Source organism: Helobdella robusta (assembly GCF_000326865.2).
Source record: "Helobdella robusta unplaced genomic scaffold HELROscaffold_13, whole genome shotgun sequence".
Lineage (NCBI taxonomy): Eukaryota > Metazoa > Annelida > Clitellata > Rhynchobdellida > Glossiphoniidae > Helobdella > Helobdella robusta.
In genome coordinates this window covers 4,202,493-4,221,856 of record NW_008703718.1, presented here as the reverse complement: position 1 = coordinate 4,221,856, position 19,364 = coordinate 4,202,493, and the positions used below count along the sequence as shown (strand labels likewise).

At 29.0% G+C, this 19,364-nt stretch overlaps 2 protein-coding genes across 2 annotated transcripts; both read left to right on the top strand.

The window, feature by feature from the left end:
* Positions 1-1,846: 1,846 nt before the first annotated feature.
* Positions 1,847-3,121, top strand: HELRODRAFT_73405 (hypothetical protein; the record flags this gene model as incomplete). The annotated part of the gene is made up of 4 exons (XM_009014427.1): positions 1,847-1,990; positions 2,348-2,429; positions 2,777-2,961; positions 3,032-3,121. Coding segments are annotated over 4 exons (501 nt in total), but the record flags the coding sequence as incomplete, so codon positions are not given.
* Positions 3,122-8,846: 5,725 nt separating this feature from the next.
* HELRODRAFT_109762 (hypothetical protein) lies at positions 8,847-19,262 on the top strand (the record flags this gene model as incomplete). The annotated part of the gene is made up of 4 exons (XM_009014426.1): positions 8,847-8,940; positions 9,465-9,561; positions 16,435-16,559; positions 18,763-19,262. The coding sequence occupies 4 exons, from the start codon at positions 8,847-8,849 to the stop codon at positions 19,260-19,262; spliced, it is 816 nt and encodes a 271-aa protein (XP_009012674.1).
* Positions 19,263-19,364: the final 102 nt, after the last annotated feature.

The window sequence follows — 19,364 nt, the reverse complement described above, 5'->3', positions numbered from 1 at the left end:
AGTAATGATTGCTACTTATTTGTGTTTATTTGCGCGTTTGTTGTCAGGCATCTGAACGTCTGTGCATTTTTCTGTACATGCTCGTGTGTTTGAGCTGTTTTGTATTTTTCTGTTGTTTGTATGTTTGTGTTGTTTTGTATGCTTGTGTTGTTTTGTATGCTTGAGCGGTTTTGAATGTTTTGAAATTTTGGAAACTCGATTTAACCATTTGCATCCTTTAGCATGGCATTTCACAATTTATTACACGTCATATAGCAATATTTTTTTTCAAAATTCAAGCATATTGAAGTTTCTCATTTTTCACAAGTTTCAACCGCCAATTAAACTAATTCTTGTTACGTACCTTCGAGAAGCAGAACGAGAACTACTTCAATATCTTAATTGCTCGAAAAGTACAACGTGAAGTTTGAAAGTATACCTACTCAACTCGTGTATTCCTCAAATAATATAATTTGCTAATATGTATTACAATAATAAACCATGTTAGAGCTTTTTATACTTCGAAAGCTTTGATTATATTGTAATTAATTAACTATTAGTTGCTCAGAAATTTGTTGAATGATTCTATAATCTTTCAGTTATTACCGAATTGTAAATAGGTATCATATGAAAACATTCATTTCCATTGACTCTACATTTCAAATTCCATAATTAGTTAATTTATTAATTAATTTAATCAACCTGTTAAAATTGGAATTTCTTTCAAAGAATTTGTGCGATTTATTGACTTTACACGTTGTACGTTAGGAGGAATTAATGAGATCAATAAATATCAAGCATTGAGAAGAACCATCTGTCTTGATAAGCAAGAATCTTATCATTTCATTTCTGTTCTTTAGATCAAACTGCCAGACCATATTAACTATCCCCATTCTAACGTGACCAACATTTTGTATAGTAAAAAAGACAAATGCAATACTACTATTTATCGGATTTAATCACTTTATTATAAAATTCTTCTAAAAATGATTCAAATCAATTTTATTCACTGAACTGAGCGTATTCGGTAAAACCGGAGATCCATCATGGTTTTAAGCGGTAATTTTGCTAAATTTGCATAAGCAGTAATTACCTTTGCAGTAATTTTTTAAAACTTACAACACCATAATAATTTTATTTGACAATTTGGTTAAAATACTGCATCACTATTACACAAATAATAAAAAATAAGGGTTGGCTATGGCAAAGGCTCCCAACACTAAACACGGATCTCCAGTTTTGCTTATGGAATTCAATGGTGCAGTAAAAATAATGCTACATTATTATTATCATCATTTATTTGTAGTCTTTTGTCACTTTTAGTTGCGATGATAAACAAACTTTGCTTCATTTTTCTGTCAAGTTTCTCGGACGGTTGATGCCTGATCTGACTTTATTAATTTAATTAGTTTAATCTTCTCATTTGAAAGTTTGACTGAAGTTTTAAAATGGTGAGCTTTTTAATGTTTGCTTTTACATAATTCTTGAAGATTAATTATTAATAATAAATTTATTATTAATCTTGATTCTTGAATCTTGAGTTTCTTGTCAATCTTGCAGTGCTTGACTCCTAATCTTAAAATTGTAAATATATTTTTTAATTTCTTAAAGAAAAGGGGAAAAGTCGCCATTGATTTTTATATTAATTAATAAATTAATATTAATGGTTGATTATTTATTAATTGTTAATGTTAATTAATATAAAAAGTTAGGTTCATAAGCTTCATATTGAATAAATTTTCCCAAAATTGTAAAACTTTCTTTTTAAAAATTCTTTGTCATACCAAACTACTGCATGCGAACATTAACATTATGTAAATTATTGAATAACAAATGTTATTAAATAAATAATTAATCACAGTCATGCAAAAAGCCGGCTGGCCAGAATGCAAAAAGTAAAAAATCTGGGCCCAAGTTGGAGCTGACTGAAGAACAAAAACAGGAGATTAAAGAAGCATTTGATCTTTTTGATACAGAGGGGACAGGGACCATTGATACAAAGGAAATCAAGGTCACTTATATTTTTTATCCTCACTAACTTACAAAACTTCTCAAAAATTTTATAATTCAATTTCTAGAAATTTGTGGTAAATGTACTTTTTCCAACTTTTTAATCACATTCCTGATGTAAATCTTAATGTTTAAACAATAAAAATTCATGTACATGCATAGAGTAGTATGTATATATAACATCTGGTTCTGATTTCTATGCAGAATACACAAGCCTGACATGAGAAAACAAAATTTATTGACTGTTAAACAATGCTGTAGACAGTATTTCAAAACTTATCATCACTTCATCATTAAATATTATGTTTGTTGTTATAATTATTTTTGCTGTTATAATTATTCTTTTTCTTCTTTTTAGGTTGCAATGAGAGCACTTGGTTTTGAACCTAAGAAAGAAGAAATTAAAAAAATGATAGCAGATATTGATAAGGAGGGAACAGGTAACTGTTTTCTTTTTTCTATATTTTTTTTATTTTTTATTAAAAAATCATTTTCAACAATTTCTTTTCAATTTTTTTTTGTTTAATAATCATTTATAATATTTTTATTTTTTAATCACATGTCTTTTGTTAGATGAAATGTTTCAAATAAATGCACGAAAAAATTAGCTTTAGGGCATATGTTAACTATATTTGATGAAAACCTAACGAAAACTAACAAAACTTTTCAGTTTTTTTGAGAAGAAAATTATAATAGCTGCACTGCAGACAGATAACTCATAGTTTTAATGTGTTATAGATGAATGGCTGACGTAAATGTAATTAAGTTGTGCTCGTTTGTTTCTCAGGAAGACTGGATTTTAATGATTTCATGACGTTAATGACGAGTAAGATGAACGAGAAGGACTACAAAGAAGAGATAATGAAGGCATTCAGATTATTTGATGATGATGAAACTGGCAAAATTTCGTTTAAAAATCTTAAAAGGGTAGCCAAAGAACTGGGTGAAAACCTCACTGATGAAGAACTTCAAGTAAGATCAAATTTTATTTAAAAAATTAAAAAAAAAGAAAATACCCGATAAAATTTTATAAATTTTCAAGGAAATGATAGATGAAGCAGACAGGGATGGTGATGGTGAGATAAATGAATCGGAGTTTTTCAGGATTATGAAGAAAACAAGTCTCTATTGAATGAATTTACAAATTGTTTTTATATCTATTGTAGCATGTCGTTGTATGTTGTTTGATTATTTCATTCCATGTGTCGAACTGCTTTTATTTTTATCATATAAATATCGTAATGGCATTGTTTTAATTTTGTGAAACAAGTGTGAATAAAATGTCTAATAAACTATTTGCTGACCATTTAAAATCGCTTTTTGAGTTAAATTCTGTAATAAAAGGTTTTGGAAAGAGCTGCTCAATGATACCAGCTCATTGGTTTTATACCTTGTATTCAAATTTCTGTTACTAGCAAATGCGTTTCTAATGTTACATGATAAATAGGTAAGTATCAGTATCAATTACATGTATCAATAGGTAAGTCAGCTGCGGTTTCCGTTATGAACTCTAATAAAACAAAGTTATACAAATTAATTACTCTATTAGCGTTATTCACAAATTATATTCTGATGATAAGTTGATGAGGGAACTTGGGGTAAAGTTTTACGTAAGGGTGAGATTGATTCATCTTCGAAAGTCATTCTCTGGTTAACCGGGTTCTCTTTACATTTCAGTAATCCATTGATCCACAAAAGTTCGTTTAATATTTAATTTAAAAACAATAACTTAATTCACTCACTAACACTAGTTTTCCAAATTCCTATAAAAACCATCAAAATCAATACTGCATTATTGCTATTTTAAGTATTATTATAAGTATACGGTTTTGCTATCTTGCATGACTCGGCCATCACTGATTAAATTCACATTTAAACATCATCGCAGGCTGATAAGACAAAAGAGAAGGCAGGAGGCATATTAGATTTATTTTCTAATTAAATAATTATTAATCACCTCATTCTTTTATTCTAAGTCGTCAAAAAATTGAACATATTTGTTTTTCCGGAGCTATGGATTGGCTTATGGGGTTAATAAATTTGTTTTTTATTTATTATGATAAATATGTTAAAAATAAAATAGAATAATAAATAAATAATTGTTATTATAAAATAAATTTACACTTGATTCTTTCTTTTTTATTTTATTATAATTTTAAATTATTTAATTATTATACGAAATGTGAATCATAAAACGGAAATTTATGTTTTTTTCTATTTAATTAATTTAAATTAAAGTTTTCACTTTTTTAATTTGATATATTATTATATGTAGTTTTCACTTTTTTTTTATTTCTCAGTTTTTCTGTGAAAAACTGAGAAATACTACTAAATACATAATAATATTTTAAGGTTTAAAAAACTTATTTTCTCATTTATTTAAATTTTAAGCTCAGCCTCTGTCTTTTTGTTTTTTTGAATCAGTCAATTGTTAATTCATTTTAAATTACAAATTTATTAACTCTTGTTCTCTTCAACAGTTTAAATTTTATTAATGAAATTGAATTAATTAATTAATAAAAAATTAATCAACTGTAAAAGTAGTGAGAGTATAATTTATAATAGAAAAAAAGTATTAATTGTAGTAATCAGTGTTAAGGTTAAGATTAATGGCAGTAGTGAATAAATTAGCTATCTATACTGATACTCTATATAGTAACACAAGAAACTAGAGCTAGTTTAAATATTAACTATTAAATAAAATAACTATTCATAAATTCTAAGTAACTGGTGTTTCATTTACTTTATATTCATTTTATTTCATTATCTTTCTCATGCAGAGCACTCCCAGGCTCCTGGTATATATATATATATATATATATATATATATATATATATATACATCCTTTGAATTAATCCTGCTGTTACTTAACTGAAACAATAGACATGAAATATCAGACAACAACATTGGCATTGACAGTATATATCTTACCACTAAGAAATTTGTTGTTGTTCTGTCATTTTGTTTTGAGCTTTGAACAATGAAAGTTTAACTGTAAAGAACACATGTTTCTATAAATAGCTCTCTCATATGGTTGTGATGCACTTCACAGCAGCCAATCAGCATTCAGCAAATATGATCAGATGATCCAACCAATAACTGCTTTTGTGTTTCTGATGTTTTGCTTATTATTATTATTGTTGTTGTTGTTATTACTTTTATTGTTGTTGTTACTATCATTGCTATTATTTTTCTGTGTTAGTAGTTTCTGTGTTTTTCTAAACAAATGTGTCTTTATCTCTGTGTCTCTGCTGTTTAATCATATTTGTTGTTGTTTGATATTTTTTCATATATTATTTCATATGCACATTATGTTGATGTATTGTATATGTATGTGAATGTGTGTGTGTTTTTTATATATGTAGAGAGTGTTTGCAGGTTTGTTTGAGTTTGTATGTTGCTAAACAATGAAATTAATCTTTACTAATTTTTAATGAATTAATTATGTGTTGCAAATATTGTGCCATCAAGTTTAAATGTTTCATATGTATTTTATTTGATACAATAAATGTTTTAATACAACTTTCAACTTCCCATCTTCAATTTTGTTTACATCCACAATGTGTTACCAGACACGTCTTAAGTATGTTTCTAAAAATTTTACACAGCTACAAAGATTAATATGCTAACTTGTTTACATGTAATTTAGGCGTAAACAGAGTGTAAATAACTTTGTGATGTGGCGTGATACAGTTTTTAGGACACACTATTTACTTTTTCAAAGGTTCTAATTTATAAATAACTTAGTCTAGCTTACTTATTTTAATATGTTTCCTTATTTTGATTTCATCTTTATTTACGTTGTGAGTTACTTAGTACATGTTCATGGTCGTGCACTTTGTGCATGTTTTGTACACGTACAATTTTGTGTTTTAGGTTTAAACTACGAAATATCTCCCAAACTTTTGGTTACTTCTTGTGACTCCCCGGACTCAAAACAATTTCAACACATATGCGTAAATGAATTTTTAATTTGAATTAACTTTTAGTTACAGGGCATATTTATACTGCGCAATGACTTCAGATAAAAACGTGGTTGAGCATAAAAATTGAAGAGCGAATCAACAACAATGGCAATAAACTGCAAAAGTTGTAAATAAGTAAAACAGATACGCGCGCGAGCACATACTCACATGTACAGACACGCACGCGCATACACGGCACACACACACACACGTGTATATATTTTCTCTCATTTCAGCAATAGTTTGCATGTGATCTAGTGTTCTGTTTAATTTATCCTACAGAGAAACATTACATTACAACTGATAAACAGTGATTAGATTAGAACTTTCTTTTTATACATGCACGCACACATATATACAAACAAAAAGCAAACCCAAAAATACATACAAGCATGCAAAAATACATATAAACACGCACAGTTACAAGCTGACGAACAAATAAATAGAACTAGAAGCATACACAGAAATACCTATTCATATGTTAAACAGATTCTTATTTTTATTACAGAATTGGCATATATTCATTATATCACTCTGTGTCAATTTTTTATCCATTCCGTTTCTATGTATTTATGTTATATACACATATACACACACATATCATATATATATATATATATATATAGATATATAGATTTAGAATATATGTCATATAAAATCAGCATATATTAAGATTAATATGTATTTATTTTAACACATTAGCTCACATATCAAACAGTAAACAATACACACACGCACACGGACACATACACACACACGTGTGTGTATATTATATATATATATATATATATATATATAGGCTGGTAAAAGACCATAATTAGTAATTTAAATTACTGCATATATATATATATATATATATAAATATATATATATATATATATATAGCGTTTAGATAATAATATATGTATATAAGTTGGTGTACTGTATAAAGTACTTCTTTATTTAGCAGTATGATTTGGGAAAGAACTACAAATGTTTGGTGAAATGTGGAAATACAAGATAAAAGAGAACATTAAAAAAAACTATTGCAAGTATTTTAATGACTATGGATGCATGCATATCGATCTACAAACATTTTTCATGGATTGAGTGTTAAGTGCATTTATAGGAGGAAAAAAATTATTTTTTGCTGTGTTGGCTGATAACATTTTTTTGTATTTCGTTTTTTTTTTGTTTCAAGTACATGGTTCTTTCTTATCTATTAAAAGGAGGATTTTGGTTTGGTTTTATAAATGCCATCTTATGTATTTTTGTATTATTTAGTCAGTTTATAAAACATGTAAAAATACTTTGCTAACTCTATTAGTTAAAACTATTTTTCGCAATAATTAATAATTACTTAATTTGTTGGATAATAAAATGAAATAATTATTTAATTATAAAAAGCAATTATAAAGCAAAAATATAAACAAATAGACAAAAAATAAAACATGGAGTCTACAAACTATGCATTAAACATGACATCAATTCATGTGGATATTGGTAGGAAAAATTTTTTCAACCCAATAAAATGGATCAATAAGTAAGATGGATATTCATTCATATTTTATTTATGATATAAATTTTTTGGTTTCATATTTTTTTTATTATGGATTATTTTTGCTTTTAAAAGCTTTTTTAATTTTATTAATTAGAAAGTTTTGTTAGAGCCATTTTTTCAGTTTTTTATGATTTATTTATTTGAATTGATTCTAATTTCTATGTTAAAATTATTTTTCTATGATTCATTTTTTCCTTTCTGCTAATTTTAATATGTTTAACTTTAACTTGAGAGTAACTTACTCTACATAGCTATTTAATTGTCAATCTTTTTTGTTTATTGGTAATAGCAATCATCTTTAATTTTTTTTTAAATTTACTATTTCATCTAAATTCTTCTTTGTATGATGATATAGTTTTCAATAGTTTAACAAAAAAATAACCTTACAGATTTTTTATTTTTCAAAAGTCCATTGTCCTTAATTAACGTTTCGCAACTTTACATCACGACCACAAAGTGCAGTTGTGTTGTGCTTTAATGCCTACAGCCTACATAAAATTGTTTTCATATCTTTTATGTGTTCTTTATTGTCTGCCAATAGCCTAACCTTGTTTCTATTTGAAAGTTAATCGTTATTTCATATCTACATGGGCCTCAAAACTGCTTTAAGATGGATTTATTTGACGATTTTAAATGTTTTTTTAATTGTAACGGTAGTAGTATTAGTACTTATTTGTAGTACTAGTAGTAGTAGTAGTAGTAGTAGTAGTAGTAGTAGTAGTAGTAGTAGTAATAGTATTGTTGTTATTACTGGCTAATGCTACTCAGGTTGATACCACCACTATATATTCACAGATAAAATGACTTGAATGATTGTGAATCACTTCAGTTTCAGCAGCAATTGAGATTAAGAATGTAGAGTAAAAAAAAATTATCACTTGCTCAATAGATACTTGACTATGAAATTTTAATTAATTAAAAAATTAACGAAAGTTTGTCACTTGGATTTATGGTTAATCTATTTTTTATAGTTAAATTTTGAGTGGGATATTGAATTATTGCTTTGTGTTTCCCATATCTTCTTTCCTTTCTGCTCTCTTTCTTTTATTTTTTTGAGGTTTTTCACTTTATCTCTTTATTTCTTGCACACTTAACTTCTCTCTCTCTCTCATCTCATTTCTTTCTCTCTCTATTTTTTCTCTCCCAATGTACGCTGGACTTTCTACAACTCATTAATTTATTCATCCTTTCAATCAGTCGATCTAAGAAGAAGGACAAGGACCCATCAATCATCGGCAGCACTATGACGATCACAAGCAGCGGCAGCAGCAGTGGCAGCAGCAGCAACACGAGCAGCCACAACCTGTCAACATTGGCTGCTGAGGAGTTTAAGTTTGTGGTGTCTGATGAGATGCTGTACAAAAAACTCGTTGATAGTTCGTCGTTTACTGCCTCTATTCAGCTGCCATGCGGGATTGATTGTAATGAGTGGATTGCTTCTCACAGTAAGTTTTGTCTTTTGTTGTTCTCTATGTTGATGCTGTTTGTCTTTTGTTGCTGTTGTTATCTTTTTTGTTGAATCTAATGTTGTTGTTGCTGGCGGTGTTGTTGTTGTTGTTGTTGAAGTTATAGTTGCTTTTGATGTTTTTTTTTTTATGATACTGTTTATATGATGATATATATTTGTTTGATGTGGATAATGTTATTTTGTGTTGTAACTGTTGTTTGATGTTGTTGCTTCTTTGCTATTCGTTTCAGTCATGTGTGTTACTTTTGTTTTCAACGCGTGGTTGGGCTTTCTTTATTTTGATCACTGTTGTAATCTGCTTTTTATCTTTTGTTTTCATATTTCATTTTCTTCTCCTAATTATAATCATAAAAATTACTTTTTTTATAAAATTAATTAATTTATTTAAAAAAAATAGTAATAATTTTTAACTTATCGTTTATTTAATTAATTATTTAATTAATTAATTTTTAATTGTAATTTATTTTTAATTATATAAATCATAACTTCCATACTGCACAGCTCTGTCCATATTTGAAGGCATCAACCTCATATGTTCCTGTCTTCATGACTCTTGCACACAAACATCCTGCCCAACAATGCATGGTCCCAACAACATGTTTGTATTATATATAACTTTGTATATTTTTGTATTCACTTTACTGTTTGTTTGTATATTTATTGAATGTCAGCGTAATATTTTTCTATTGTTTGTGTATTTCTTTGGTATTTCAGTTCTGAATTCATCATGATTTGTATATTCTATAATTCTTTAACTTGCATTGGATTGTATTGTGTTTTATTGTATTGTATTGCATTGTATTGTATTGATTGTATTGTATTGATTGTATTGTATTGTATTGTATTGTATTCAATTGTATGTTTCCATGTTTGTATGATGATGTACTGTTGCCATGCTTGCCTGATGTTTCCATATCATTATTTGGTATATTGTATGTTCCTACTTGTCTGTTTGCTTTGGGTTCTTCTTACATTCTCCTCACTCCAATTTTATTTTGCTAGAACTGTTTGTTCAGTGTATGTGTTTGTAGGTTGGTGGTGTAGTATGTATATATTTGTATATGGATGTGTGTATATAATTTATAATAATAATATATATAATTCCCACGTTAAAATAAATTGGGTGGAGGAGTTGGATTTTTTGTTAAAAAAAATATTGAGTATTCAAAAAAATATGAATTTTTCGATGAAAATATTTGCGAATTGCTCAACATAGATGTTCAACTGAACATTGATGTTGTCAATATTACTTTAATTTACAGACCCCCTAAATCCAACTTAAATTTATTCTTTGACTTTCTATCAAACTTTTGCAAAAACAATGTATCAAATTTTTCATATATTATTGGCGATTTTAATATAAACTTGAACTCCTCGAATTATGGTAAAAACAGTTTTGAAAACATTCTTTATTCTCACAATTATCACTCGCTAATTGATCAACCGACTCGCGTGTCCAAAACAACTTCCACATTAATAGATAATATATTTACCAATATTTACTCAGATCACCTAAATGGCATTTTAATGGTGGATCTATCAGATCACTATCCCATATTTTCATTTAATTTAAAACAAACATCATTTTCTAAGAAAGATGACATCTTAGTAGCAAGGAAATTTTCATCTAATACAATAAAAGCTGTTAAAGAATCATTAATGGTAGAAAACTGGGACTCTGTTTTTAACGAATCTGATATTAGCATATGCTATAATAACTTCAATTCTACATTTTTAAATATACTAAATCATCATGCTCCACCAACAGCAATTAAAAATAAAAAATTAAAAAAGTTGGATTACTAAAGATATATTAAATTTATCTAAACACGTTTATAAATTATTTAAAAAGTATTAAAAAAATCCAAGCGACAATAATTTAATAAAATATAAAAAGTTTCGAAATTTTTTAACATCTACTAAAAGATCAGCTCAAAAAATTTTTTATGAAAATCACTTTTATTTGGCCAAAAATAATTCTAAATATAAATGGAAAATAATTAAATACATTTTAAAAACAATTAAGTCGAAAAATCTAATTGAGAAAATTAAAATTGCTGATGAATTTATTACTGATAAACTTGAAATATCTAATACCTTCAATGATAATTTTATTAATTTGGTTAGTTCTTGTCGAAACACATTCTCTGTTGACTCCTTGAATAAACTAAAAATTTTTACAGATCCCGTTCTATCATCTTTTTTTCTTGAACCTATCAATCGGTCAGAAGTTATTCAAATAATAAATTCGCTTAAGCCCAAAATGTCAACTTCTGATGATGAACTTAACTCATTCATAGTTAAAACTTTCAAAAACGAAATTTTATCTCCACTTACTCATATTTTCAACATTTTCGCAAACAAGGTATTTTTCCATCAAGCTTTAAACTCTCAAAAATTGTTCCTATCATGAAAAAAATGACCCCTATAACTTAAATAATTACAGACCAATTTCTTTATTATCACCTTTATCCAAAGTATTAGAAAAACTGGTTTACAAACGCTTATTTTTTTTTCTTATGAAAAACAATGTTTTCTCTAAAAACCAGTACGGATTCTGAGCCCACCATTCACGTGAACTAGCCATTCTAGAATTGGTTCAAAATATATTGACCAACATGAGTTCACGTAGGCTTACTCTTGGAATATTTCTCGATCTTACAAAGGCATTTGATCTGATTGATCACGATATTTTGTTATATAAACTCAACCATTACGGGATTCGTGGTATTACAAATCAATGGTTTGAGAGTTATATCTCGGGTAGAAAGCAATATGTTTTTGTGAATGATGTTAAATCTGGGACGCGTGAAGTTTCGTGTGGAGTCCCGCAAGGGTCTCTATTAGGCCCTTTGCTTTTTTTGATTTATATAAATGACATTGCCTACTTATCAAAAAAGATGAATTGTATTCTTTATGCTTACGATTCAAACATTTTTTATTCTTCTGATGACCTTAAACGAGATTTAGATGTCATAAATAATGAACTCAAATTATTCGAGGATTGGTTCTCAATGAACAAACTCATGGTTAATTCATCCAAATCGGCCTATGTTATATTTGGACCAAAGATTTTAACCAATAGTTTCTCGGACTTGGACCTTGTGTTCAGCAATGTGAAATTAAACAGAACCAATCAAGTTGTTTTTTTGGGTTTAGTTCTGCAAGATAATTTGTCTTACAGTTATCACATTGAAAATCTTAAATCAAAAATCAATAAATTCATAGGTATACTTTATAAAATCAAAAATAAGATTAATTCCACAATATTAAAAGATTTCTATTATAGCTTTATATACCCTTATATTCATTATTGCGTGATCATATGGGGAAATAGCCCTACTTATCAGCTAGATCCCCTGTTAAAATGTCAAAAACGTTTTATAAGAATTTTATTCGATTTAAAATTTAATGACCACACCTCTAATTATTTTCAGATTGCAAAACTACTTTCAATAAAATAAATTTATTACACATGCATCTCAATATTTATATTTAAACTTATTAACAACTTAATTCCAAAAAATTTTAATAATTTGTTTATTTATAGTAACGCAATCCAGTTAAAGCACACAAGACATACCTCAACATTTTATATTGAAAAAAACAGATTGAAACTTATCAATAGTAGCATAAGAGTCGTCGGATCTAAGACGTGGAACAAATTACCTGAATATTTGAAAGAAGCAAAATCCGTTTTAAAATTTAAAAAAGACATCAAATTCTACTGTTTAATATTTAAACCCCCTTAATTTTTGGTGTGGGCTCAAGTATGTGTGTGTGTGTACGTGTGTGTATATGTGTGTGCGTGTGTGAATATGTGTCTGCGTGTGTGTGTGTGTGTGTATATGTGTGTGTGAATAAGTATGTTTTACGTGGGTCTATATATATATTTGTGTTTCAATAATTACAAACGACATTCTGATAAAAATGTAAGAGTTGATTACTTATTAATTATGATTCTATTTTTGGTTTTTTAGGATTTGTAATATGAATGTGAGTTTACATGTACTAAAATATTTAAAATATGATCTCATTTTTACAATTGTCACTGGTAATCATTACAAGAAAACCATATTTTCTTTTCGATTTCCAGATCATTTCTTTTCATTGATATCATTTTTTTGATTTCTTTTTTTTGATTTGATGAAATAAAAATTGTCAAACATACGTAATTATTTGTTTGTATGTGTGTGTGTGTGTGTGTGTGTGTGTGTGTTGTATGTTTGTGTGGGTATTATATGCGTATATATAGCCGTATTTTTATAAATAGTTGCATTTTTTCCTTTTTTGGGCTAACTAATTTTTTTGATTAATGATAAAAATTACCCAATTGCAAGAACTATTTTATTCAGTAGTCTGTCTTTTCAAACATTTCACCATTACAAATCCTCTTGGAAATAAACAAGTCCATTTATTTTAACAATACATCTATGTAGGCTGTTAGAAGTCTTTGTGTTGTATATCTTAGGTGTTTTGATATCATCTCCTGAGATGTAAAAGTGATATATACGAGAAATAAAATAGTGGATATGATGCGTTGTGTGTTGTGATGTGTTAATTGCATTAGTTATTTATGTTGATTATGATTAATTATAATAACATGTGATTATTTAATCAATCTCACTCTTTTTTCTCTTTCTTCTCTCTCCCTCCCTTCCTCTCTCTCTCTCTTTCTATCTATCTCTCTCTCTATCTCTCTCTCTCTCTTTCTCTCTCTTTCTCTCTCTTTCTCTCTCTTTCTCTCTCTCTCTCTCTTTCTCTCTTATCATCATTATCATGTAAAGGATGTTTATCATTGTAATTAAATATTATCTATGACAAATTTGTATAATACTGTTTAAAATAATAATAATTAATAATAATAGTAGTTATAATAACGATCATAATAATATTCATAATAACAATAACATTAATATGGCCAATATTTATTTCAATAAGATAACATTAACAACAATTACAATAACATTACACATTACATTAAAAACATGGTTAATAACGGTAACAATTACAACACAATAGAAATGTCATACATATTGCTTTATTAATAAAATGGATTAATATATTTTTAATTTCATTTAATTATTTAGTTAACTAATTAATTGATTTATCAACAGCTAAAACTAAGTGATTTGCAGACACGTTTATACATATATTTTATAAATATACAGACATTTAATTCTGATAAAACTGATACTAATTGGTATTTGCGTACGTGCGTACGTGTGTATATATGTCGGTGTGTGTGTGTTTGTGTATGTGTTGGTTTATATGTGTGAGTGTGAGTGTGAATGTTTGCACGTGCGTTTAAGGCTTGTTTCAATTTTATTAAAGCGGGATGCAGTTACGAACGCTAATGTTCAATGTTAATTTAATACATCCATTAAACGTAAGAAGAGGAAATGCGAAATGCAAGTTTCCATTTCAACCATTTCTGAATCTTCTATCTCGATAGCATTCCTTGGATTGTAAAATAAAACCGGTAAATAAAAAAACCGTCTGCCCGTTACATGTACTGTGTGCTTGCTACTCACCAATGCCATATCTGGCATACCTGAATTTTGTTAACCTAAAAGGTCACAATTAAATAAGTTAATTATGTATCTGGGTGGATGTTATCTAGATAGTTATCTGGTGGATGGTATCTAGATAGATATCTGGTGGATGGTATCTAGATAGATATCTGTTTCTACTTAACACAAGCTACACACACACCTCACACACACATACACATACACACACACACGTAGTAAAATAAGGTCTGTGTATTGTGTTAAGGGTCGTGTTAATTATATAACATATGTGTGTCTGTTTTATTTGATCAAGTGCCTTCGTAAAAGTGTGGAATTTTTTAAATTCAAATGTCATTTATATAAGTAAAAATTGTTGTAAGATGGTTGTCATACATTGCATTTGATGTCATATGACATCAATATATCTTGCATTACATTAACAGCAAATTTTATTGTCTGTAGTTTTTATTTTTTGCTTCTAGTTTATGTAAACAGAAAATTTTGAGCAAAACAAAATTAGCTGGCAAAAACAAACACATGCATGTTTCTACTGTATTCCTCATTTCAGGTACACGGTTTATACATATCTGTATGTGTATGTACTTTGTGGGTATTTTGTGTGCGAGTGTGTGTGTGCGCGCGCGCGTGTGCTTGTTACATTCCACTGAATATATGTGACTTTAGGGTCCTCTCATAAACTTTCAAAGGCATGAAAGTTAAAACTAGCTGAATAATTTAAAATAACCTCATGCATTTTTCCTACTTCTTTATATTTTTGTGGTTCTCTGATATTTTTTTAGTGGTACTTGTTATTTGCATTCTCAGTTGTTTCGTTTTTGTTTTGTTTTTATTATTGTTGATTGTTCGTCTGTTTTATTGGCGTTTTTACCTCTTTCTTTTTGTGTTGTTATTTTTGTTGTTTTTTTCTGTTTAATTAATTGAAGCAGTTCAAATATTCAGCAGCAGCTAGCTTAATTATCCGATACCTTTGATTTGAGTTGTATGGGTCCTGTTCAATCCACGATATGCAATACCTCTGCCATCTTACTTGACCCATTCATTTAAAATATTTTTTTCATGTTTTTTTTTTCTATTTCGTTTTTTAATTTATTTTTCGTTACAGCATGTGTCAAAAGAACGTTGGCTATAAATGGAGTCACGTGTTATAAAATCTGGTTTTGCTTGGTTGTTGTCACCATATAATGTTCTGTTCTGAGTGTGTGCGTGCGTGCCTGCGTGTGTGTGTGCGTGCGTGTGTGTGTGTGTGTGTCATTAGTTTTATAAATGTTTAAATTGAATATACATGTATGTGTATTATGTGTATCGAGCTTACATTTTCAATTTATTCCATTTTATTCAGCAAAAAGCATGGAGACACAGAAGCTTGTACGGCCACCCAAACCAAATATATATAATAATCATATATATGTATGTATGATTGTTTGTGTGTGTGTGTGTGTGTGTGGAGCGTGCGTGCGTGCGTATGTATGTAGTGGCTTATTTTTTTTATTTCTAATTAGTAGTGTTTTTAATTGTCTGTAATTTTTAGGTACACCCATTTTGACTGATAAACATTGTGGTGGTTTGCTTGCTATTGATAATGGGAGTAATCATAATTAGATAATATTTCTGTGTGCGTGTGTTTGTGTGTGTACGTGTTTGCTGGTGTGATTGTTTGTCTGTATATTTCCATGTACATTTGTATGCTGTGCTGTGGTTGTGCACGTATGCAGGTACTTTTTTCATACTTTTTTTATTCATTCATTTACTCATGATGATAAGAATGATAAAGTGATAATGGAAATCATCAACAACCGAATAACTTAATCACTCACTCAGTAGTGGATCTAGTACGGGGGGGGGTATTGAAACTTTATGACCCCCCGGCAAAGTTGTCTAGATCCGCTTCTGCACTCACCCACAATGTAACTCATCTGTCGACCTACCCACCCCACCAGGCAGTTCCACTGGTTGGATGAGAAGGGCAAGAAGTTGAAGTCGTCAGCCAAACAGTACACAGAACTTGTCACCTCGTACTTGCACACCTGTGCCAACAATGAAAATATATTTCCCACCAAATATGGTCAGTTGGTTGATTTATTTGTTGGTTGGTTGATTGATTGATTGATTGATTGATTGATTGATTGATTGATTGAGGAATTGATTGAGGAATTGATTGAGGAATTGATTGAGGAACTGATTGAGGAATTGATTGATTTTCTTAAAGGAAACATACGGATCTTTCTCCATCTCTTTGAAACGTACGACGTGTTGTACATGTATGGCGTATATATGTGCGTGTGTGTTTTTATTTTTGTTTAGGTATGTAGGGTTATATTGAAATATAACCATACATACCTAAACCTATATGTTTGTATGCATTTGTATAGACATGCAGGTGTGTATGTATGTGGGTATGTATGTGTGTGCGTGCGTGCGTGCGTATATGTGAGTTTTCTTGGCATGCATAATTCATCTTTTATCAAGCGCAAATGTATACCACACGTAAGACGTAGATAATATTATTTATATGATAGGAATTCACTCACCTCTATCCTCTTCAATGCTCTAGGCTTTTCTTGGATAAATAATTTAGTGATTGCTATGAGGTGAGATGTTTAATTATTGTGCAATATTTCAGTCAAGAGTAATTAGTCGACAGTGTACATGTGTGTGTGTGCGTGCATGTGTGCGTGTGTGCGTGTGTGTGTGTGTGTGTATGGTGTGTATATTTCTATTTGCTTGATGTCGTATGTATTCACAAGTGGGATATGTGCTGAAGATGACACTTAAGCTTGCTACTGGGAATTTATCTGCTTTGATTATTTATTATTAAACAGAAATGCGCGTAAAGTTTTATTACCGACTTTTTTCATATAAAGGGTAATTATAATAATAACAACAACAATAATAATAATAATAATAATGCTACTACTTATAATACAAGTAGTAATTGTAATAATATTCATATTACTGTTAGTAGCAATAGTCTTAATTTTCCAGTTATTAGCAAACATTTAGCTAGTCTATAGCAATTATCTACATGCATACATACATACGTACGTACGTACATACATACATACATACATACATACATACATACATACATACATACATACATACATACATACATACATACATACATACATACATACATCATACACATACACAGACATATACATGCACGCGTTCATTCATACAAATGGAAAATAGCAATTGTTGGCCTTCTATAGTAAATCACCCAAGCTGAAGCTAGCTAGGCATCCATGGATGTATTTCCTCCTAATCACTACTAATCTCTATATAAATGCTACTTATATCTTTTGAGATTTTGGGATGATACAATGGAGTTGCAGATGAAGTTACACTGTGTTTTTCTTTCTATGTTTTCTTAGATCTATGTTACAGTTATTTCTTTTTATGTTTTCTTAGATCTATGTTACAGTTACGTTATGCTTTCTTTCTTTTCTATGTTATGTTCTATATCTTTTATGTTCTTTTGTTTTTTTTTTGACTCTGTGTTATTCCGATCTCTGTAGTATCTCCATGTTATTATATTCTTTGTTATTTCCACTATGTTCATTAAATATCATTCACATCAACACATGTGCTAACACGGCATGCAATGGTTTGTTGTTTAAAATGATCACGCCATAGTATTTTCAGTGCATTTGTTATTTCAATAATAATCCTTGATACCTTATGTCTAGTAACTTGAAGATTAAATGTAGTAGTTGTTGTTGTTGTTGTTGGAGTAGTAGTTGTAGTAGTAGTAGTAGTTGTTGTTGTTGTTGTAGTAGTAGTTGTGGTAGTAGTAGTAATTGTTGTTGTTGCTGGTGTTGTTGTTGTATTTAGTGTGTTGTAGTGTAATACTGTAATTATTACGTACATTAACAGTCTTTCTTAGTTATGTAATTAAGTTTTAGTCAGTCCTGATTGATGATCGTAATTGATGATTGTGTGATTATTATTATTGTTGTTGTTATTGTTGCTGTTCGTTTGTTTGTTTGTTTGTCATTATTGTTGTTCAGGAAATAATTTATAATTGTAATAGATATTATACGAAATAATGTATATATATTATTCATAATTCATAATTTTGAAATGTCGCCCAGTTTTATATTGTGGAAATTGTCATAAGTAGCTGACAAATCCAATTTTGCAGTAATTAAGAATTTACCATTAGTAATATTAATTTTGGTTTAATGATAATTATGAATTAACAATAATTATGAATGAATGAATTAATAAATTGGTTGGTTAATTAATTAATTTAAATTTTCCAGGTAATCCGTTTCCGGCAAACTTCCGACGAACGATTGAACATCTACACCGACTAATGTCCCACCTCTTTGTCCACATCCACCACGTTCATCTCTCCCACCTGAGGGAACTAGATCTATCACTCCACCACTGTACACTCTTGTATCATTATTTACTCTTCAATAGATTATTCAATCCGTCACTATCTACAGAGCTTTCATTGTTTGATTACGTTTTTAAAGTCCTCGAAAAGCCTGATGTTTCTGACACTCCTACTGTTCAGCATCAGTGTGATCACTCAGCTAATGCTTCAGGGAAAAACTTCGGTGACAATCACATTTCCGGTTGCAGAGAAAACGAGGAAAGTGTTTTGAAGTGTGAGTCTGAAAGAATAGAGAGAGACGATGTCGTCATAGATGATGATGGTGGTGGTGTTTCTTCTTCTAATAATGGTGGTGTCAAGTCTACTAACGCTAATATACCAGTCAATAAATATGTCCCTATTTTCACCATTGTCACATGATCTTTTTTGGGGTTTTCCAATTTTTTAAATTGATTATATATATATATATTTTTACAATATTCTATAAATTCTACCGAATCTTTGGCGTTAATATGTTTGTAG